General features: G+C 36.8%; 2 protein-coding genes and 2 long non-coding RNA genes across 4 annotated transcripts; 2 read left to right on the top strand and 2 right to left on the bottom strand.

Annotated features, from left to right (window-relative positions):
- The first annotated feature begins 52 nt into the window (after window positions 1-52).
- On the top strand, window positions 53-1232 carry LOC136779639 (uncharacterized). Its single transcript, XM_066737334.1, has 2 exons — window positions 53-849; window positions 938-1232. Exons 1-2 carry the CDS (start codon window positions 793-795, stop codon window positions 1202-1204), a joined length of 324 nt encoding a protein of 107 aa, XP_066593431.1. The 5' UTR covers window positions 53-792; the 3' UTR covers window positions 1205-1232.
- A 2502-nt stretch (window positions 1233-3734) lies between these two features.
- On the bottom strand, window positions 3735-5084 carry LOC136779626 (uncharacterized). The gene is made up of 4 exons (XR_010823613.1): window positions 4880-5084; window positions 4570-4797; window positions 4331-4496; window positions 3735-4240 (listed from the first exon to the last, which is right to left on the bottom strand). It is a non-coding gene; the product is annotated as an uncharacterized lncRNA (long non-coding RNA).
- A 2832-nt stretch (window positions 5085-7916) lies between these two features.
- LOC136779625 (uncharacterized) lies at window positions 7917-9254 on the top strand. Its single transcript, XR_010823612.1, has 4 exons — window positions 7917-8121; window positions 8204-8431; window positions 8505-8670; window positions 8761-9254. It is a non-coding gene; the product is annotated as an uncharacterized lncRNA (long non-coding RNA).
- A 7283-nt stretch (window positions 9255-16537) lies between these two features.
- LOC136779560 (vesicle-fusing ATPase 2-like) lies at window positions 16538-22534 on the bottom strand. Its single transcript, XM_066737193.1, has 10 exons — window positions 22403-22534; window positions 19751-19839; window positions 19454-19675; window positions 18756-19386; window positions 18432-18656; window positions 18062-18361; window positions 17667-17957; window positions 17386-17570; window positions 17151-17309; window positions 16538-17085 (listed from the first exon to the last, which is right to left on the bottom strand). The coding sequence occupies exons 1-10, from the start codon at window positions 22418-22420 to the stop codon at window positions 16968-16970; spliced, it is 2238 nt and encodes a 745-aa protein (XP_066593290.1). The 5' UTR covers window positions 22421-22534; the 3' UTR covers window positions 16538-16967.
- Between the last annotated feature and the right edge of the window lie 417 nt (window positions 22535-22951).

Raw genomic sequence — 22951 nt, 5'->3', positions numbered from 1 at the left:
GCCGCGAGTCACGCTTGCTCGATGTCTCTCGTATCTCTCGACTTACGTCGAGAGTAGTCGAGACCCTAGAGACTCTGCTCTCTAGTTTCCTTTTTGGAGTGCAATAGCGCTGTCTTTTCCTTTAGCTAGACAATGACCCATCTGCCTACACCACTCTGGTTGCGCAGTCTACATCCGATCCTTTTTTCAACCTGTTTCAACCTTTCTTGACTTTCGTTTGAAAGCTATACCGGGTCAAATCTCTCACAATTATAATATTATTTAATTTATGATAATAGAGATTATGATTTAAGTTTTGTATTTAAAGTACTGCATGAATACCACTAAACTATCGTATCTTCATGCAAAATGTAGGCTTTAAATTAAAATCATAATAAACTTAGTGCAATAATGCTGTGTAGATAAATTTATTTATTATTGCAGCTAATTCTTGATCGTTTATGACGAGTTAATGAAAGAATTGTAGTGAATGTTTAAAAGGTTGTTTTGCTTTTGGCATATCAAATCAGCGCTGTAGCGCAGACGACAAGGTTGCCGTTTCTCACGCGGCGGGCTCGGGTTCGAGTCTTGGCGAAGTTTAAAGTTTTTTCATTTTTTTTAATTACAAAGATTTTTTTTTAATAACCATTAACTTATTGGAGTCAATAATAAATATAAAAATGCATTTGTTAACAGATTAATACATAAACATTGAGTTATTTTTGTCTCTTCTCTTGAACCGTGCAGTCGCTCAAAGTTTCCCAAATAAAATGGTCAGTGTCCGAAAGCAACAGTTGGCGAAGTACCGGCCGCATGATCGAGGATTGTGTGACGAAAATGGTGTTCCCCTTTTTGGATTTTTTGGTGGTTGTAAGTATTCTCAAAGAAAATTACTTTTGTTATGTAGTTAATTGAAATTTCTTTTTCTAGTTTTATTTTATTGTGTGTTATTATTTAGTTTTGTGGAAAAACTGACAGGCCATCACGGCGAGAAAACAGTATCGCCGTCAGGAGCGGCATTTCGCGAGGGTCTACGCGGAATATGATGAGGAGGAAAACGATTTCCACGAGGCTTTCGACTACTTTGGGATTCGGTGGTTGCAATGCACCGGCATGGTTCCTCGTCGTTGCTGCTGGGGGTACAACTACCTCTAGGTGGAGAATCCGATGGGATGGGATAAACACGTCCCCTCCGAGCATTACGTATTGTGGTACCACGAATTAATAGAATAAGATGGAAAATAAAAAAAAAATTTATGTATCTTCTTTTTTATAATAAACTCACAATTTTTTATTCAATTTTTGTATTATCGTTTATATTTTCCTTTCCCAAAACGAACTTTGGATAAATTATTGATTTTACCTCAATTCTTTTTGTTTTTATTTGTAATTTCCTACCTATTAATATGTAGTTAATTTTAAGATAGTTCAGGCTTAGTTTTATCTGCGATTGATTGTTAGTTTGTGGTAGATTTCTTAATTATTATTATAAATTCTTACAGTACTAATTATTTAAACTACGCGATTGCTTATTATAGTTATTTTACTTGTCTACATAATATAGCGTTTTAGCCGGTTTACGTGTACATTGACGAATTTTTTCCCGGTTAGTATTTCATAGTTTAAATCGTTTCGTTTTCTTGTAACTGTATAGGGACCATCGTAGATAGGTTCAAGTTTCTTTGGTCTACCATGACGAATCATTTCCCTTTTAAGTAGAACTTTATCTCCTATATTAAAGTTAATTTCTCGCATGTTTTTATCATACTGTATTTTACATTTTTCTTTTTCTTTTATTAAATGATTTTTCATCATAATACCTGCCGAACGCATTCTTTCGCGTAATTCTTCACGGTAATCACCCTATGTATATGATGGTTTCGGCGGTAATTCTAGCGATGTTGGGATTGCTGATTGGTTAATTCATGGCAAATTGGCAATCCTACATGGTAAAATTTTACCTTACAGGACTTGGTGAAAGAGACCCTAAGACTGGGGCTAATTTATGCTAAAGAGAGTTTGCATGAATAACAAAATGAAATTCTTGTTGAGAAAAGAAGAGCTCAGGAGAAAATTGCATCATTGCAGCAGGTAATTCAAGAGACAGTAGAAGTCATTTTTCTCAAAAATACAAGTGGATGCTGACTTGAATAAATTAAGAATGATAGTCTCTAAACTGCATAAAGAGAATCTATCCTTGAAAACAATTAGAAAGGGATTCGCCGGCGTAGAGCCCACAAATTACTTTGTCTACAGTGACAAAAATTAGCTACGAAGGTTATTTCTCAATTAGGAGCTGATTCGTTAACCATGGGTCCTGACCATCGTAAAGAAAGTATGAGTTAGGTAAAGAAATATGCTCTAGAAGACGCAAAGGTTCTGAGGTCAGTAGTTGTTCCACTTGAAGAGGAAATCAAGGCACTGTAGGAGAAATTAAGATCTACGTATAATGAATTACAGAAATATAAAGAAAATTAGATACAATGAAGGCAACAAGAAGGGATCTCTGAATCAACATGTGATATGTGTGTAAATTATGAAGCCCGATTAGTTAGAATGCAAGCCAAGGCTAAAGATTTAATTGTATAATTAAAGGTGAAATAAATTTCTAGAAAAAGTATTTTACACTGTACCAGTTTATTTAAATCATATATACATTGTTCCTCTTGATACATAATCTTGCAATGCCGATGGGGAAGCTGAGTTAATCCTGGTAGCTGTACGCAGTGTCAAAGTCTGCTCAGGCACAATTTACACGTACATGTCTTAGTCCTTCATGACAGCATCAGCTCATTCGAATCCTGGCATCAACTACAATTTTGTGATTATTCGGTGTAACCTGGAAAAGAAATTAACACAAAGTACCACAAAGTATTACAATAACCTTTAATATTAAATGCTGTTGTACTCATCAGATGCTATTGTCTTCTTATTTTGTCCATCTTTTGCATTCCAAGCACAGTAATCCGACAGGGGTTCCTAACCTCTTGTTGAATATAGGCTATCTGTCAAATAATAAAAACAACATTAAACACAACCTATTTTACCTTCAGACATTGTGTTACCGACCTAGTTATCTCACGGGTGCATCAGTGCGAGTGTACTCGGGCATTACGTCACTGCTACGTCACTTCACACGAATGACACGTAAAAATGTGTTAGTTAGCGGTAGCCGCTCTTCTTCTAAAGCCGAAGTTGCCCAAAGCCAAATCACACCTACACGGATGGTTGTATTTGTACACTGACATTCATCGAATCTGCTCGTGAAGAATGGCCTACTAGATTTGTAACTAGCTGGACAGCTTCAGGTCTCTAGTTCTCACCAAAGCGTAAAACGTCACGGTGACGTCAGATGACGTCACGATGACGTATTGGAGTCGTGGTGGGGAGAATAAGGAGAATCTGGTAAATTGCATATACTCGAGTGTAGCGGTTGATCGTCTTACTTTTGTCAAAAGTATATCATCTCGGGATAAAATGGTATAGTAAGAATTTTCTTCTTTCTCTGTCTAATAGCATAAGAGTGAGAGAGAAAGACATATGATACCCCATGTGCCCATTGATTCTGCTCGAGCACGTTTTTGGTATAGTGATAGGAATTTTGGTATACTGATAGAAGCGGTAATAATATAGTAATCAAACGACAGATCAATAAAAAGAAGAGGGCATATTCCAATGAGTGAAGTGTCAAAATGTGCAACTTAACCTCTGTAATTTGTATTAATTTATTAAAATAACTTGTAAGTGATGAACTTTTAATAAAATCATATTAAGTGTTATAAATTTGTATAAAAAATATGTATTTTAGTTTTAACCTATTATTGTGTAACATATGGTGTATAAAAATAACTGAAAATATATATTTTAAATTAAATTTATGTTGTTGATATTTTGTCAAGAATAACACATCATTAACTTTTATATTAATAATAAGGAGCTATATTCTTGAGTCGTAAAGTCCATTGGAGCTTGCAAGTCAACTATGGATCCCAAGCTTACAGCAATAAGATTCTACGAATAAAGAAGATGCAATTCATTATTAAAATAGATAATCGTTAACTCAGATTTTTTTGCAGAAACCTAATATCAATAGTGACAAGCTTTCGTATCTATTTCCAATTGGTGATGCTGGAAGAGAACCTCTGAGAGCTCCTGACAGCTCAACTGCCACAGGTCCAAGAAACAGCTATTTACGTAAATCTGTCCAGTGTCATGCAATACATTATCCAGAAGCCATTCTGCTATTATCCAGCTAATGTTTCTACGCAATATAATTAATTACTTATTAATTTTCAAATATACTAAATATGTAAAGAAGAAAAAGCCAATATATTAAAATCCATTTACTTACACTACATCTCATTACGTAACCATGAGTGAATATTGTTGAATGGTGACAGAACAGTTTATAGTTGCAGAATCAGAATACATTCCTGTTGTGGGTAATGTTGCTGGGTCCTTTTGTTCTTTCGCAGTATCCAAAAGCAGCAAATTTGCAATGATTTTACAATTATAGCCTATATTCGAAGAAAACTTTAATACTTAAACTTAAATTGAAGAATATTCAAATGATTAATAGTAACTCCTTACGGATTAAGATATCTTGCATTATTTTCAATTTCTGCTACCAGTGCGTATAGGCAAATTCAGTGGTAAATTGTTATTCTCATCACTTAGAGCTTGTTAATCCTGTAAGTTACGTAGCACTTTAAAGTGGGCAAACAAATCCTTACGCTGCATTATATTAGTCTTCTCTTCCTTCGCTAACTTTTGAAAATTCATATATTACTGTTATCCACGAGTATATTTACCCAGTGGCTGAAAAATATTAGAAAGAGTATGAAAATTCATTCTTAAAAGTAAGCATAAATTATTTCCATATTCATAAAGTTATACATACCTATTCTATTATTTAGCTGGATGTTAGCTGCCACGAAGACATCCATATGTAATGTGCCTGCCCTCCTTCCTTTTTAATCCAGTGTATTATCCTAATAGTTTGCTGCAGGACAGTCTTAAGTCAGAAATAGATTGAAGTGTGATAATTCGGTTCTACTTTCTCTTTACCCTGGCCTACCATGAGGAGATACTCTTTTTTATCTTGATTTTTCATAACGTAAATGATAAATAATTATTCCTGAAATAAAAACGTGCACACACACATATATATATATATATATATATATATATTATTGTCTTTTCAGATTATATACTCTATTTTTTATCTTATATAATTTATTTTTTTTTTCTTTTTTTCAGTACTCCGAAAATTGATTTACGTTAAATAATATTGGTGGCCCTGAAAAGGGCCGATTTTTGGATCCGACACGTGGCAGAGCACATTCCTTTTTTATACCATGCAATCCGATCCATCTAAAAAAATACCCATTCGAAACCAACAACAGTAAAGCTCATTCAATAATCCGTCCAGTAGCCATTCCGCTCGATCACTTGATTAAGTCGATTAGGTATCGAGTTAGTCAAGTTAGCTAAGAACTCTGGGTCAGACCTAAGGCCTTCCCAGATATTCTTCGCTTGATCGAGAATCGCTGCCCTCGTCCTCGCGCCTGGCTCTATCCATCGTCTGGACATCAATGCCCAGACGTTCTCAATTAAATTGAGATCCGGTGATCGAGCGGGCCAATCCACCACTTCCAACTCCGGGTGTCGCGCAAACCACGCTCGCGTTTCGCGTGAGGTATGGATCGCTGAATTGTCCTGCACAAATCGGATCACCGGTACTTCATCCGCGGGATATACATTACGCACGCTTGGGAGAAAAATTTCTTCCAAGATGCGAATGTATTCCCGGGAATTCATACGTGGAGAAATCTCCACAAGATCACCGATATGTTCACCGGAAATCCAGCCCCATACGCCACACGATACGCGTCCAGACCGATGAGTCTGGAAGACGTGGTTTGGCTGCAACCGGGTATCGTTCGGGCGCCACACGTGCAAGGCCTGAGCCTGAGAGGGCAACGATATGAAAACCTTTTCATCGGTCCATATCGTAGCCTTCCAATCTGCACGGCTCCGCGAAAGATTCGCGAGGGCATAGCCAACTCTCTGCTCACGGTGAGCAGGAGTTAATGGGATTTTACGCGCTGGACGACGGCAGTGAATACCTGCAGAGTGTAAACGCCGCAGGCCGGTGGTCACTGAAGCTGGATAATCTATCTCCTCCACTATGTCGCTGACACTAGCGAAGGGATCTTCTTCGATCCTGCTCAGCAGCTGCTGGTCATCGATCTCCGAAGTCCTTTTCTGCCCTCTGTTCTCCGCTCTCCGGTCACGCAGTGCGTGGTCTCCGCCTTCGCGGTACCGACGTATCCAGCGCCTGACGGTGGTCTCGTGTGCCCCGCAGAGTACAGCGATCTCACTCGCGCTTTTCCCGCACTCAAAATAGCCAATGGCTCTTCCTCTGGTAGCCTCACTATGCTGTGACATCGTCGACGTATCCAATAGATATGAATGTTATAACAAATTAACGTTATTATCGATACTTCTAATTCAATAATCGAGGCATTATTCACTTTTATCTATAATAACGTTAATTTGTTATAACATTCATATCTATTGGATACGTCGACGATGTCACAGCATAGTGAGGCTACCAGAGGAAGAGCCATTGGCTATTTTGAGTGCGGGAAAAGCGCGAGTGAGATCGCTGTACTCTGCGGGGCACACGAGACCACCGTCAGGCGCTGGATACGTCGGTACCGCGAAGGCGGAGACCACGCACTGCGTGACCGGAGAGCGGAGAACAGAGGGCAGAAAAGGACTTCGGAGATCGATGACCAGCAGCTGCTGAGCAGGATCGAAGAAGATCCCTTCGCTAGTGTCAGCGACATAGTGGAGGAGATAGATTATCCAGCTTCAGTGACCACCGGCCTGCGGCGTTTACACTCTGCAGGTATTCACTGCCGTCGTCCAGCGCGTAAAATCCCATTAACTCCTGCTCACCGTGAGCAGAGAGTTGGCTATGCCCTCGCGAATCTTTCGCGGAGCCGTGCAGATTGGAAGGCTACGATATGGACCGATGAAAAGGTTTTCATATCGTTGCCCTCTCAGGCTCAGGCCTTGCACGTGTGGCGCCCGAACGATACCCGGTTGCAGCCAAACCACGTCTTCCAGACTCATCGGTCTGGACGCGTATCGTGTGGCGTATGGGGCTGGATTTCCGGTGAACATATCGGTGATCTTGTGGAGATTTCTCCACGTATGAATTCCCGGGAATACATTCGCATCTTGGAAGAAATTTTTCTCCCAAGCGTGCGTAATGTATATCCCGCGGATGAAGTACCGGTGATCCGATTTGTGCAGGACAATTCAGCGATCCATACCTCACGCGAAACGCGAGCGTGGTTTGCGCGACACCCGGAGTTGGAAGTGGTGGATTGGCCCGCTCGATCACCGGATCTCAATTTAATTGAGAACGTCTGGGCATTGATGTCCAGACGATGGATAGAGCCAGGCGCGAGGACGAGGGCAGCGATTCTCGATCAAGCGAAGAATATCTGGGAAGGCCTTAGGTCTGACCCAGAGTTCTTAGCTAACTTGACTAACTCGATACCTAATCGACTTAATCAAGTGATCGAGCGGAATGGCTACTGGACGGATTATTGAATGAGCTTTACTGTTGTTGGTTTCGAATGGGTATTTTTTTAGATGGATCGGATTGCATGGTATAAAAAAGGAATGTGCTCTGCCACGTGTCGGATCCAAAAATCGGCCCTTTTCAGGGCCACCAATATTATTTAACGTAAATCAATTTTCGGAGTACTGAAAAAAAGAAAAAAAAAATAAATTATATAAGATAAAAAATAGAGTATATAATCTGAAAAGACAATAATATATATATATATATATATATATATGTGTGTGTGCACGTTTTTATTTCAGGAATAATTATTTATCATTTACGTTATGAAAAATCAAGATAAAAAAGAGTATCTCCTCATGGTAGGCCAGGGTAAAGAGAAAGTAGAACCGAATTATCACACTTCAATCTATTTCTGACTTAAGACTGTCCTGCAGCAAACTATTAGGATAATACACTGGATTAAAAAGGAAGGAGGGCAGGCACATTACATATGGATGTCTTCGTGGCAGCTAACATCCAGCTAAATAATAGAATAGGTATGTATAACTTTATGAATATGGAAATAATTTATGCTTACTTTTAAGAATGAATTTTCATACTCTTTCTAATATTTTTCAGCCACTGGGTAAATATACTCGTGGATAACAGTAATATATGAATTTTCAAAAGTTAGCGAAGGAAGAGAAGACTAATATAATGCAGCGTAAGGATTTGTTTGCCCACTTTAAAGTGCTACGTAACTTACAGGATTAACAAGCTCTAAGTGATGAGAATAACAATTTACCACTGAATTTGCCTATACGCACTGGTAGCAGAAATTGAAAATAATGCAAGATATCTTAATCCGTAAGGAGTTACTATTAATCATTTGAATATTCTTCAATTTAAGTTTAAGTATTAAAGTTTTCTTCGAATATAGGCTATAATTGTAAAATCATTGCAAATTTGCTGCTTTTGGATACTGCGAAAGAACAAAAGGACCCAGCAACATTACCCACAACAGGAATGTATTCTGATTCTGCAACTATAAACTGTTCTGTCACCATTCAACAATATTCACTCATGGTTACGTAATGAGATGTAGTGTAAGTAAATGGATTTTAATATATTGGCTTTTTCTTCTTTACATATTTAGTATATTTGAAAATTAATAAGTAATTAATTATATTGCGTAGAAACATTAGCTGGATAATAGCAGAATGGCTTCTGGATAATGTATTGCATGACACTGGACAGATTTACGTAAATAGCTGTTTCTTGGACCTGTGGCAGTTGAGCTGTCAGGAGCTCTCAGAGGTTCTCTTCCAGCATCACCAATTGGAAATAGATACGAAAGCTTGTCACTATTGATATTAGGTTTCTGCAAAAAAATCTGAGTTAACGATTATCTATTTTAATAATGAATTGCATCTTCTTTATTCGTAGAATCTTATTGCTGTAAGCTTGGGATCCATAGTTGACTTGCAAGCTCCAATGGACTTTACGACTCAAGAATATAGCTCCTTATTATTAATATAAAAGTTAATGATGTGTTATTCTTGACAAAATATCAACAACATAAATTTAATTTAAAATATATATTTTCAGTTATTTTTATACACCATATGTTACACAATAATAGGTTAAAACTAAAATACATATTTTTTATACAAATTTATAACACTTAATATGATTTTATTAAAAGTTCATCACTTACAAGTTATTTTAATAAATTAATACAAATTACAGAGGTTAAGTTGCACATTTTGACACTTCACTCATTGGAATATGCCCTCTTCTTTTTATTGATCTGTCGTTTGATTACTATATTATTACCGCTTCTATCAGTATACCAAAATTCCTATCACTATACCAAAAACGTGCTCGAGCAGAATCAATGGGCACATGGGGTATCATATGTCTTTCTCTCTCACTCTTATGCTATTAGACAGAGAAAGAAGAAAATTCTTACTATACCATTTTATCCCGAGATGATATACTTTTGACAAAAGTAAGACGATCAACCGCTACACTCGAGTATATGCAATTTACCAGATTCTCCTTATTCTCCCCACCACGACTCCAATACGTCATCGTGACGTCATCTGACGTCACCGTGACGTTTTACGCTTTGGTGAGAACTAGAGACCTGAAGCTGTCCAGCTAGTTACAAATCTAGTAGGCCATTCTTCACGAGCAGATTCGATGAATGTCAGTGTACCTCTTCCGACCAAATTTTCTATGCGCCTGCGGCAGCTGCCAGCTAGCGGCTAACTTCAAGTATGTTGCTACTTGCTGATTTCTGGCATCACTGGTTGGGAGTTCTATTTCTCTCCCAAATAACAATGAGAATGGAGTTTCGTTTGTGGCAGGATGAGGGGTTGTTTTGATAAAATGCCCTGCGTTGAGTAATTGGCGTTTCAGGATTTGCCAACGCTTCTACGACTTTCCGTAAATTAGTGAGAACGACTTGCCCACTCTGGGGAATGAACATCCTAGCATCGGAGTAGTTATCTTTATCAAGCTGGGGTACATACATACCCTCATAGACCTTGCACTTTCCAATTGCGTTAATAATAGTGCTTCATTGGTCAGGCACAACCAATATAGCTTTTGCGGCTTGGATCCATTCTTCATTTAATGGCTTATATTTATAGTCGTCACTATTGCATATCATTGTTGTCACAGCTCTATGTGAGTGCTGGACCTTTGCTTGGAATATCCCTAAGCTTATGCGATAAAGCTGATAAATATCGCCTCGAATTGGCACGGTTAGAAATTCATACATACAAGCAAATACATGCATTGTTGAAAACCCAATTGCACGTGTAGTCACAGTGATAGTTATTGCCTTCATTATGTTATATGCTTCGAATCTGTCCATTGCAGACATAGCATCTTTAACTCCAGGATACAGTTTCTTTCTCAATTCTTCATTCAGAATTGCTTCAGACTCTCCCCATACAGCACACTTGACTAAACGTTGTCTTATAGACATCTTTTAGTCATCCAATTGACTAAAAGACACCTAAAAGTTGTCTTAAAGCTACTAGGTGCTCTATGGGTCTGTTCCTTTTAACTCGATGTGATTCGTTGCGCTTCGTTTGGTAGGAACGTCTGGATGTGCTGGGTTTCGTGCCAGATGATTTTCCTCTCATGGGAGGTGGCCTTGCTTGTCGACGTGCCATTTCATAGGCTCTGCCAGTGTCATCTTCGTGAATAAATGATGCATCATACACGGTTTGATGTTGACGGTAATTATTATTATTACGTTTCTGCATTTTGGTCGAAGTTCATGGCTGATATCAGTAACCCCAACACTGCCCATACAGCACACTTGACTAAAAGTTATCTTATAGACATCTTTTAGTCATCCAATTGACTAAAAGACACCTAAAAGTGGTCTTAAAGCTACTAGGTGCTCTATGGGTCTGTTCCTTTTAACTCGATGTGATTCGTTGCGCTTCGTTTGGTAGGAACGTCTGGATGTGCTGGGTTTCGTGCCAGATGATTTTCCTCTCATGGGAGGTGGCCTTGCTTGTCGACGTGCCATTTCGTAGGCTCTGCCAGTGTCATCTTCGTGAATAAATGATGCATCATACACGGTTTGATGTTGACGGTAATTATTATTATGTTTCTGCATTTTGGTCGAAGTTTATGGCTGATATCAGTAACCCCAACACTGCCCATACAGCACACTTGACTAAAAGTTATCTTATAGACATCTTTTAGTCATCCAATTGACTAAAAGACACCTAAAAGAAGTCTTTAAGACATTTGATGCTTTATGGGTGAGTTCATCATACGTCGGAATGTTGCAGGTGCATTTTTCAAACCGAATGGCATACGATTATATTCGTGTGTCCCATTGGCGTAGAGAATGCTTTTTTCTCCTTGTACTTCTCTGCCATTTCTATCTCATGGAAGCCTGATGCCAAATCTAACGTCGTGAAGTATTTAGAATAGCCCAATTGATCTAATATTTCCGTTATGTTTGGTAAAGGAAACACATCTCCTACCGTTACTTTGTTTAATTTACGGAAGTCTACGACTATGCGCATCTTTACGTTTCCTTGAGCATCAGGTTTCTTGGGGACTACCAAGAGTGGTGCATTCCATTGACTTTTACTCGTACGTACTATACCTTCTTCTTCCATCTGATTTATTTGTTTATCGATTTCGTTTTTATGTTTTTCTGGCAGACGATAAGGTTTCTTGAAAATTGGGGTGGTCCCTTCTTTTAGGGTGAGTGTGTGTTTTACTGCTTTTGTTGTCAAAAGACGATCCCCTTCTATTTGGAATATATCACTGAAGCTTTTACAAATCATGTGTAATTTCCGTTTTTCCTCTTGATTGAGATGGGCTACATCTATGAGATTTATCAATTTGTCAATCCTGTCTTCATTGTAATTGTTTATATGATAAATTGCTGGAGGTTGAGAGTGCTCAATGTTTTCTTCGGGTGGGTCGGGAATTTTTTCTTGTTCCACTATAGGGGTATCTATTTCCTGCTCGTCTTCTGTAACATTGATTATGCTGACACAGCAGGTAGACTCAGACGGCCTGGTGACACAGTTTCCCATGTACACGTCTGGTCTTATTTCTCGGGCTGTAGCTAGCCCATCACTCTTGCTATGTGTTATCGCCGCTACTAATGTTTCGGTTCTCGGTTTCAGGGTCACTGTCTGGGGAGCTGAATAGTGCATTTGCCAGCTGTATCCTAGCATCGTAATTGAATGATCTCGGTTTACCGTGTAAACATTTTTCTCCCAGAAATCTACACCTAAGATTCCGTCTGCAATTAAAGGGAATGAACTGGGTATTACCTGGAATGGATGCAGAATTATATGTTTCCCTACTTTCACATGTAGTTCCACAGTTCCTGCAGTAGTGAATGGGTAATTTCCTAATCCAGTAACGGTATTTTCCTTTTGTTTGATCATCGTTCTTCCTTGGAGAACTCCTGCCTTTATGATAGAAATATCAGCTCCCGTGTCAAAAAGTAACATAGCTATTCGTTTTTTAAATTCATCAACTTGAACTTCTATTAAATTTCTATGTGAAGAGTTCTGTAATACGTTTAGTCTCGTTGTGTCGAATCGTACTCGTTCCTCTTCTTGTGACTCTGCGGCATTTATTGGCTGAGTGGATTCCCTTTGTTTTTTCCTTTTTAAGGTTCGGCACTCTTGGACTGTATGTCCAGGTTTTTTGCAATAATTGCATACAACGGATACTTTGTTTATTGATACTCGCTTGTCTTGAGGTTTTTTAGCGTTAGATAATCGTGCGTAGCAATTTTTTGCGAGGTGTCCCTTTCTGTCACAACTTTCGCAATGTAGATTGTCGTTTTTCTTGTTGCTACCTGTATTGGAACCTTATTGAATTCCTCTCTTATGTTGATTCGGTTCATGATAAGATGGGTAGGTGCTGTCCTCTTCTATAGCCATGGAAATAGCTTCTTGTAGAGTGAGGCATTTAGAAGCCTTTACTATTGTTGCAATACGCGAATTTAGACCGTGATTAAATTGTATCAATGCTTGTTTTCTCAACAATCCTTCTATTGCGGCATTACTGTCTGCTGATTTTCCTAGGTCCAAGCTTAACTGTAATAGCTCAGTTAACAATCCTTCTATTCGGTTAGCGTATGCTTTTACACTGGCTCGTCTTTTCTTTGACGGCTAGTATATAAGTCATTTTGTACGACTGCTACAGATCGTTTAGGCCTGAATATGACTTCCAATTCTACGACTAAATCGTCGATTGTGTCAATGGCCCGATGTTTAAGTTCATGGAACGCTCTGCCTTTTAGACTTGAAAATCAAATGAATTGTAATAATTCGCTCCGATCTTTAGGGGCTATACCATTGTGAATAAGGTATGCTGTACTTATAAATGGATCTAATCCATCTGGACTCCCTGAGAAAGTGGCCTATCTATTACTCTTAAGTATATACTAGTATAAACCAATAAATATACAGGGTCCGCCAGTTGAAACGTCCCTGAGCTTATAAGATGCGAGAAAGGCTCGACAGTTTCAAAGGTAAAAGTGACGTGTCAGGTTGACGTTAGCGGTTGGACGAGCAGATTTCTTCACGGATTCGCCAATTAAATGCTTGACGCGAGGAGATATCAAGGTGCAATGGTATCGCGTGCCGATCGCTAAATTGGCAACACGAATCGTCCATTAAGCGAGTTACGAGAGCAAAAGAAAAAATTGAACGATGAGACGAACGTGCGTGGGTGCTCGAAAACTGGCAGAACATTCTCATTAAGGCTCAAATATTAAAAAGGATGAATAATATTTGCGAGAAAAATTAATATATATATATATATATACAGGGTGTAACGAAACGACCGCATTTTCTCGTAACTGGAGGTTCGGGGTGACAAACTGAGTGCACGTGTAAAATTTCGTTCGAATCGTTCAAGGGGTTTAAAAGTTATTTACATTTAAAAATCACCCTTTTTCGGTCCTTTTCGAACGACTTTGATTGCACAATGGAAAGTGAAAAAACAATTGATGAACACCCCAATTAGAATGTAAAAGTTATCGATCGCACGCGATAATACTTTTGCTATTTATTCCATTAATCTGGCTATCAGATTAATTTTAAAAATAGCAAAATCCTTTTTTTCACATTTCCAATTCAATTCAGTACAATTATCATTGACTGAATTTATGGAAAGAGCGAGAAGACGCAATGAAAAGGAAAGTATCAAAAACTAAGATGTCGCGCGAACGCACTGATAATTTAATAGGAAACGCATGAGGGCATTCTTTTTCTACTAACAAAGCTAAAGAGAATGATTCAAAATCAATACATTGATGATAGAGAAAACTAAACTTACCCATTTAATGTTCTCCAAGTTCTTTTACATCAAAGTTTTTAAGAAAGCTTTAAACTGGCTCCTCGATGATTTTCAGAAAGCACACTATCACTGATTTTGCATTTAAAAACTCGCGAATTTAAGCAATTTAGGTATTAACCTACGTTTCTTCAAAACACCGGTTAATTTGACACTTTTGAACTGTTTGAAGTATGCTGAAGAGAAGAGAGAGAGAGAGAGAGAGAGAGAGAGAGAGAGAGAGAGAGAGAGAGAGAGAGAGAGACAGAGAGGAGAAATAATAAGTAATTCGTTTCGACTACTCTTAATCAGCCTACTTCAAACAGTTCAAAAGTGTCAAATTAACCAGTGTTTTGAAGAAACGTAGGTTAATACCTAATTTGTTTAAATTCACGAATGCTTAAATGCAAAAACAGTGATAGTGTGCTTTCTGGAAATCATCGAAGAGCCAGTTTGAAGCTTTTTCGAAAACTTCGATGTAAAAGAACTTGGAGAACATTAAATGGGTAAGTTTAGTTTTCTCTATCATCAATGTATTGATTTTGAATCATTCTCTTTAGCTTTGTTAGTAGAAAAAGAATGCCCTCATGCGTTTCCTATTAAATTATCAGTGCGTTCGCGCGACATCTTAGTTTTTGATACTTTCCTTTTCATTGCGTCTTCTCGCTCTTTCCATAAATTCAGTCAATGATAATTGTACTGAATTGAATTGGAAATGTGAAAAAAAGGATTTTGCTATTTTTAAAATTAATCTGATAGCCAGATTAATGGAATAAATAGCAAAAGTATTATCGCGTGCGATCGATAACTTTTACATTATAATTGGGATGTTCATCAATTGTTTTTTCACTTTCCATTGTGCAATCAAAGTCGTTCGAAAAGGACCGAAAAAAGGTGATTTTTAAATGTAAATAACTTTTAAACCTCTTGAACGATTCGAACGAAATTTTACACGTGCACTCAGTTTGTCACCCCGAACCTCCAGTTACGAGAAAATGCGGTCGTTTCGTTACACCCTGTATATATATATATATATACTTACCCGTGATATTCTCTTCGTACACGATCAACAATAAATTGTAATTGGGTAAACAGTGCAATTTTGCAATTTTACAAATAGCGAAACGAATAATGCGTGATGAATGGAGATGCACAGTCTCTATATATAGTTGAAAGTGCGCATACTTACTCGTGATACTCTTTTCGCACATTAACAACAAAATATAATTGGGCAAACATTGCAATTACTTTTGCAATTTTACATACAGCGAAACGAATAACGCGTGATGAATGGAGATGCACAGTCCCTATACATAATCGAATGCGCATACCTGTGATACTCTCTTCGCACCTGATTAACAATAAAATATAATTAGGTAAACATTGCAATTTTGCAATTTTACATACACCTTCGTACCTGATTAATAAAATAAAATCGAGCAAACATCACAATTGCAATTTTAAATACAACGAAACGAATAAATCACGAGGAATGGATCCGCACAGTCCCCATAGTCATATGCGCATAAAATTAATAAAATCGCAAGTTGCGCGGTAAAAAATGAGAAAGGAGCGGCCGCGCGCAACGGGACGAAAACGCGTCGGGCGGGACGCGAATAATTGCTCAGCGGCGACACTAATTAAACGCAATTACCGCATATTCCCTCTCCACCATAATTATAATTCACTAATTTCCCTCCAATGCGTTTTCCTCCAAGAAACCTACGAAGATCGTCTTGCATTCCGCAACGAGCCACGTGGCGCATGCTCCATAGTTTCTTAAATGGTAATCCTAATTTTTTATGGCATATTCTTGTAGCTCAACTCAAAAGCTTCCTAAAACACCATATTAGCTAATAATTCCGGTACTTCGTACCTCCATGATTGGACGTTACTAAAATATACTTTGATTGGGGAAATGATTTTGTACCATGGTTACAAGTGATTCTGCCATATTAATGCAAAATAGAAACACAATGCGCATGACATTAAGCGTTTATTATGATTTAAAAAATTATAGATTGATATTGTATCACACCTCATAAATTAACAAAACTGCCTATTATTTATCTATTTCTAACGAAGTACATAAATATTTCAACAGAGAGAAATTAGTATAGAAATAAATAATATTCGTTGTGATAGGCTATTTTTCATTTTAACTATTTATATTCCAGTTTTTCTTATAGACATTGTAGCGTTTAAAGAATTATAAAGGATATAATAATACGAAACAAGAATATATTCCATATTTCTCATATTACGTTTGACACGGGCGTCGTTTTCTCCTCCACCGCCTTTTTACATATCTTATTCGCGTTTGTGCGTACCATCTTCTACTTTTAGGTGTTCAATATGAACAAGCTTAATCTTTGAATGTCCAATTATTGCGATCATTGCAATATACATATTTAATAAAACGAAAAATCTCTCAGTGCAATGGTCAATTGATTCTACTATACTCAGTAAGACTTAACTACAATATATTGTCCTACTAGCTTATTAGCTGCCAGTAAAGCCATAATTAACATGCTTATTCCTATGATTTGATAAGATTTCATTCTAGGAAACCCTCCTCCTTCAATTTGGAAAGGAACATCGGTAATCGATATTTTGGTTCAAGTACCTTCACTAGATCCGTCAAGGACAATAACTTTTTTATGCCAATAGAGAATCTGAAAAGGTGGAATGCATTCAAGCTTTATACATGATTAAATGACAATTAAACAGATCAACATACCGTTTTTCCCGTAGGGTTGCGTGCAATGATGACAATTCTGCTTTATTGAATAAATCAAAATCTTTAATTACATTTATCAAATGACCAGGATCAGAAAGATTTGGTACGTGAAGGATACTCGTAAATGCTGATAACATGCCCATCTCCTCCAACACTCGTCTGTAAAGCCCATTAAAAATTTTAAAATAAATCTTGAAAAGCTTGGCCAAGAAAAGGAAGCAAAAATATGTTTTACCTGTTGCTGGTTGTACAGAGTATTAATAATTTATGGCCAAGCGGTGGCTGTTTTTTGAATAAAACTAAAAGTGCCTGTAAGGTTAAATTAGAGAAACGAGGCCCAAGCGGCACATAATCAATTAAATTCTCTATACCGTCAATCAAAATGCAGCTGAGCTTAGAGCAATATGCATTATAAAATATCTAAAATATTTAATTATTTATTAATAATATTCTTTCATAAACTGTTTAATATTATTATATATTGATAGTCAAAGATATAGCATTAAAGAAACTCACTTTTCGTATTGCTTCGCACTTTGCAGTTTCGTTTAAGTCAAGCATGTCTTCAGGTATGCAAGTTTGAACAAATGAAAAGCCGGAATTCTTGGCAATTTGGGCGGCAAGTGCGGTTTTCCCACTATTGGGTGGACCTTCTAGAAGTACCGGTAGTATACCCGATACTTCCATCGAACGAGCCATTTGGATGCACAGATTTCCGTTCGTTAAGATCTCCGTAACAGGTTTTCCCCAAATAATGATTCCACCCATGAATAGCTGATCCAACATATTCGTACTCAATCCAAAGGCCTACAAAAAATGTTCATTAAGTACTCACTCTACTTAAAGTACTATATCAAGGTGTAATTATTATACTAATATTACTAAATGTAAGAAAACAAAAGAGTACACACTGGCATAATATTATTGTCTAAAGCTTTCAAGAAATCATTTCTTGAAACCACCAGTTTTTTCATTGCAGCTGGATCCACTTCAAATTTATTGGAAGCTTTGAAAAGACGATTCATCCCAATCCTTTGTGCCGCTTTTACCAAACCTTGCCGTACGTCGCCACTAAAATTTTTGCCCTTTTCTGCTAGTTCTTTTAAATTAACATCGGACGAGAGTTTATTATTTTCACTCATCGTGGCTGTATGTATATTTAATACCTGAAGTCTTCCATTTTCGCCGGGCAAACTGAATTCCAATTGAACCTTTCAAAAATATAGTTAATTATTTAAAAATTATAAGAATAAATAAGATTGTGTAAATTGTACTAATTACCTCAAGTCTTCCTGGCCCGAGTAAGGCTTCATCAATCAAATCTTTTCTATTGGTCATACCAATAATAACAATGTTGTTTAACTGTTCTACACCATCAATTTTTGCAAGTAGCTGATTAACAACTGCATCAAGTAACTCACTGTTTTCAGTAATGGTACCTCTCGATTTACAGATTGCGTCAATCTCATCAAATACGATAATATGTAAACCACTATTAGGTCCTAACTGAAAATATTCTTACTTTTAACATAGATCTATTATACGAAAAATTAACTTTGTTTTTACATTATTAAATAAATAAAAAAAGCAAAAAGAATTACTTACTCTTTTCTCCTCTTCCTCTGCATCGGCGAATAATCTTTTAATATTAGCCTTGCTCTCTCCAACATATTTATCCAAAATTTCAAGACCATTAACAATTATTGGTTCTCTGCTAGTATTTAACATAGTGGCGATCTGTCGGGCAATTAATGTTTTACCAGTACCAGGAGGGCCATATAATAATATTCCTCTCGTGTGTTTTATATTAAGCTGCGTCAGGACTTCGAAGGGGAGAATTCGGGAAGCAAACGCTCTCCTGAGTATAATGCTGAATTCCTCATCCAGGCCACCAATTCCTATGTTCTGAAAGTTGCAATCTGGATTGATTAGAGATTGACAGACCACTCTTCCCTTTGATTTTCCAACAAGATTTAAACTGGACTGTTCAGCTTTCTCAAACAGAATTACAGTTTTACACCAGCAGCGACCCATTGTTACTTTTTCTGGAGGAGCATTGATACCAGCAATAATAGCTGTAATATCAACAGTTTCCAAGCTCTTTACAACTAAACGGAGCATCTTTTTATCCTCAATTTGAAAAACCACCTGCTGGCCCACAGTGAATGCTAGACCAGAAAATTGTTGTTGAAACTCTTTGGCCAATTCATCTGTGTCATAAGGTTGCAATGTAGTGCTGTGATTAAAAATATATCGTAAGTTGTAATATACTTTTGACAAAAATTAGTATTTGTTTATCTTACTATCTTCTTGGCGTAAAATAATCAGCTTCCACAACAATGGTACATAAATACCCAGCATTTTGGTCAAAATTATAGGGTTGAACTTCAATTTCTTGACCAACCGATAGAGTAGCCCAGTTACGTTGACACAAATTAAGTGCCAACTTTCCACTTGGTATGTCAACATAAGGTTTTACAGTGAAAACAAAATGCTGCTGTGGACCAGTGCTAACTACAATGTGTCTGAAACAATAAATTTTATTTATTACTATCAATACGGCAAATAATTATGTGTAAGAAATATCAAGAAAGCATTACCCAACATTTTCTGGAAAATCTTGAGGGTTAATTATAGCATTGTTGGTAATACTTAATAATTCTGAAGGGCATTGTACTACAAGCATTTTCTGAAAAAAGTATACATATTGTGCTTATAAAACATCATTTAAATAACATTTAAAAGCGATATAAATAGATTGGAAGTATTGATGTCGTCCTCTTAGATGAACAGAGTGAACTCCCGAGTCAAAAAATAAGCTCCAGTTTTAACCTTTTAGTTCTAGCAATGTAGGATATGAAGGTTTAAATAGGATATAAATTATCATTAATTCTTATATACAATTTTAATTCCGTTTTGGTCCTCAACTTGTTACTTATGTCCAAAAAAAGAAAGGTGTAGGCTTAAAACGGAGTTTATAAGCACTCCCGATCAGAAATTTCTTTACGTTTCGTATAAGGTCCGTGTCCGGCACGCTGTAACTCTGATACGACCCGTATAAGGAAGCCCCATCCGACACGGAAGAAAAATGTAACACTTATGCTGATGATAGACTGATCAGGCAAACAGATTTGGGCCTGATCAGGGATGATATCCGGCCGGATCCGGCAAAACGGATTAGAAAATTAAACAAAAAATGCTTTTCTCAAGTTACCACTATTACATATCAATTTACACTTATTTATTTCTTGTTCTAATTAGTTTCTACCTGTTCATTAATTAATAATCACAAATAATATGTTTAGAAAAATCTTTTCCCGACCGGAACACGAGCCTGGATTATTGGACCTATGCACATCTGCAGCCTGCGACTTAGTCCATTCAGCTATTCTAGAATATACAAGAATTATCTTTTTTGATCTTGTATTTAACATCAATATTGTTTCCCTCAATTATTTTTCCTTAAGAATTATTATATTACAAATTAAAATTAATTGAGATTAATTTTAATTTATAATCAAGCTTTCTCGAAGAAATTTATAACAACATGCCGTATTATCATCCGGAACTGATCAGGCTAATCATAATACAGAATACCTAACATCCATTTATCACAAATGGAAAATATTAAATAATATAAAATTTTACAGAATATGTTATATTTCGTTTCAAGAAATCCGAAGACTATGAAGCGAGATTCCAATAACACAAATTTTTACTGTTTGCGTAGCAATGAAAATTGATAATATAGCTTCGCCAATTAATAAAAATGAGTCAGAATAATAATTACAATTGTTTATTTATTATTTTTCTTCTAATATATATAAAAACATAAACGGGCATAAAATAGGGTTAAACGTTAAAATTTGTTTTCTATTAATTTCATTACATTGTAATTTATTAGATCAAGAAATAATTTTAATGTCTTGTATCTAAATCATATCGCAACAAATCCGTAAAAAGAATATTATTAGAACTTTAAAATTCTAACAAGTGCTGACGAATTTTCTACACTAAATTAAACCTCTTGCTACTACTTTTAGGTTTTACAGGACTAAATCAAAGACTAGGAGTACTCAGAGGTTCAAAAGAGTTCATAGGGAGGATTTGAAGATCTTATTTAGGGTTAAAAGATTCATTTAAATATTATTTTCATCCTCCTAGGACTACTCTGAGATCTTGTAGGTCTAAATTGGTGTTCAATTTTGTCGGTAAATTGAAATATCAAAGAAATAGAGGTTCTAAAGGTTTAAAATGGAGCTTATTTTTCGACTCGGGAACAGACTTGTAGGTTTTAACATTAAGGGGATGCGTTTCGCGTCGAAAAAGTACTTCCCAAATTATCTTCTACAATTTTAGAAATTTGAATATTTTCATAAGGACCAAATTGGCTCGTATTGATCTGCTTAATTAACGTAAAAGCTTATTTTTTGGATTAAAACAAAAAAAAAATTTTAAATCGGATATTAATAATAATATTTTATTTCCCATCAATAATTTCGAGAAAGAGAGCCTTTACGATGCTGCGCCAAAGTTCAACGAGTAATTTGAGACCAAGAAGAAGCAAATATTCCAATAAATGTAGAATATTTTTTGGAAATGCTATTGTAGCGCAACAATGGTAAATTTGCAAATTTTTCCTTGTTGCGCTACAAAAGTATTTGCAAAAAATCTTCTACATTTATTGGAATATTTGCTTCTTCTTGGTCTCAAATTACTCGTTGAACTTTGGCGCAGCATCGTAAAGGCTCCCTTTCTCGAAATTATTGATGAGAAATAAAATATTATTATTAATATCCGATTTAAAATTTCTTTTTTAATCAAAAAGATAAACCTTTACGTTAATTAAGCAGATCAATAGGAGACAATTTGGTCCCTATGAAAATATTCAAATTTCTAAAATTGTAGAATATAATTTGGGAAGTACTATTTCGACACGAAATGCATTTCCTTGATGTAAAATCCTCACATTGCTAAGAGAATTTCTATTTATGAATGGTCTCCATTGTTTACTTGACAATTAGTTGTTATATGATTTAATAATTACATTGGGTGTAGCCAGCCTACACTCAGCGGTCTCGATAATAAGCCTGGGATTCATAAACTGAACTTGAGTTCAAGCTCTCTTCGAAATATGTAAGGTGTATTATAAGATTCTAAATTTTACCGGTCTTAAGTTTGAACTTGAGCTTCAGTCTCGTTTATGAATCCCGGGGTAAGTATCGGTTGGATGCATCCATTTTCATTCTTACCTTCACATTCGCTGACATTTTTGGGCACACACAAGCTACTAGACACGACCTGCGAAACGTCTGCAATGCAGGAACCAGTACGTAGGAATGATCCCAAGTCCCAAGGGCCCCAAGGCTCAAGCAGCTCCAAGGTCGTCGTACAGCCGGTATAGCGCAGTTCTTCGCGCATGTGGAAAATGGTGGGGGAAAAGAATTCAACTCACTTATTGGCTGCGCTGCAAGGACATAGGCGTGCTCTAACTTAGTCCAGCCAGCCAAGTTTGGGAAAGGAATGGTGACAATCTGTAAATAGACACGGAAAATATATAGTTTGTATAGTATTTTCGAGAAGGTGGAATATTGAAAAGTCGATTTTTCAGCAATTCGAACACTCGACAGGGGGTGATGAACTTTTCCCGCCATGGACATATTGTTATTTTTGTTAACGTTACGGTGGCGTCACAAAACTTGCGGTTTGACATTGGCAGACGCATCGCACCGACCGATCAGTTTCTACACGCTTGGAAAACGCCAAAGTGTAAATTTCTAAGTGCTGCTAACCTGGTGGTA

Source organism: Prorops nasuta, unplaced genomic scaffold (assembly GCF_024137725.1).
Source record: "Prorops nasuta isolate Cenicafe-Biocafe unplaced genomic scaffold, Cenicafe_Pnas_1.2 PNAS00017, whole genome shotgun sequence".
Taxonomy (NCBI): Eukaryota; Metazoa; Arthropoda; class Insecta; order Hymenoptera; family Bethylidae; genus Prorops; species Prorops nasuta.
This window is presented reverse-complemented; position numbering and strand designations above follow the sequence as displayed.

Excerpts from the sequence above, each read along its gene's own strand:
- LOC136779639 (XM_066737334.1), top strand. The coding sequence starts at position 793 with ATGATCGAGGATTGTGTGACGAAAATGGTGTTCCCCTTTTTGGATTTT. Across the intron at positions 850-937 it reads TTTTGGATTTTTTGGTGGTT|TTTTGTGGAAAAACTGACAG; the intron begins GTAAGTATTCTC and ends GTTATTATTTAG.
- LOC136779560 (XM_066737193.1), bottom strand. Across the intron at positions 19,676-19,750 it reads GATTTTCCAGAAAATGTTGG|ACACATTGTAGTTAGCACTG; the intron begins GTAATGCTTTCT and ends TTATTGTTTCAG. Across the intron at positions 17,310-17,385 it reads CTCTGTACAACCAGCAACAG|ACGAGTGTTGGAGGAGATGG; the intron begins GTAAAACATATT and ends TGGGCTTTACAG.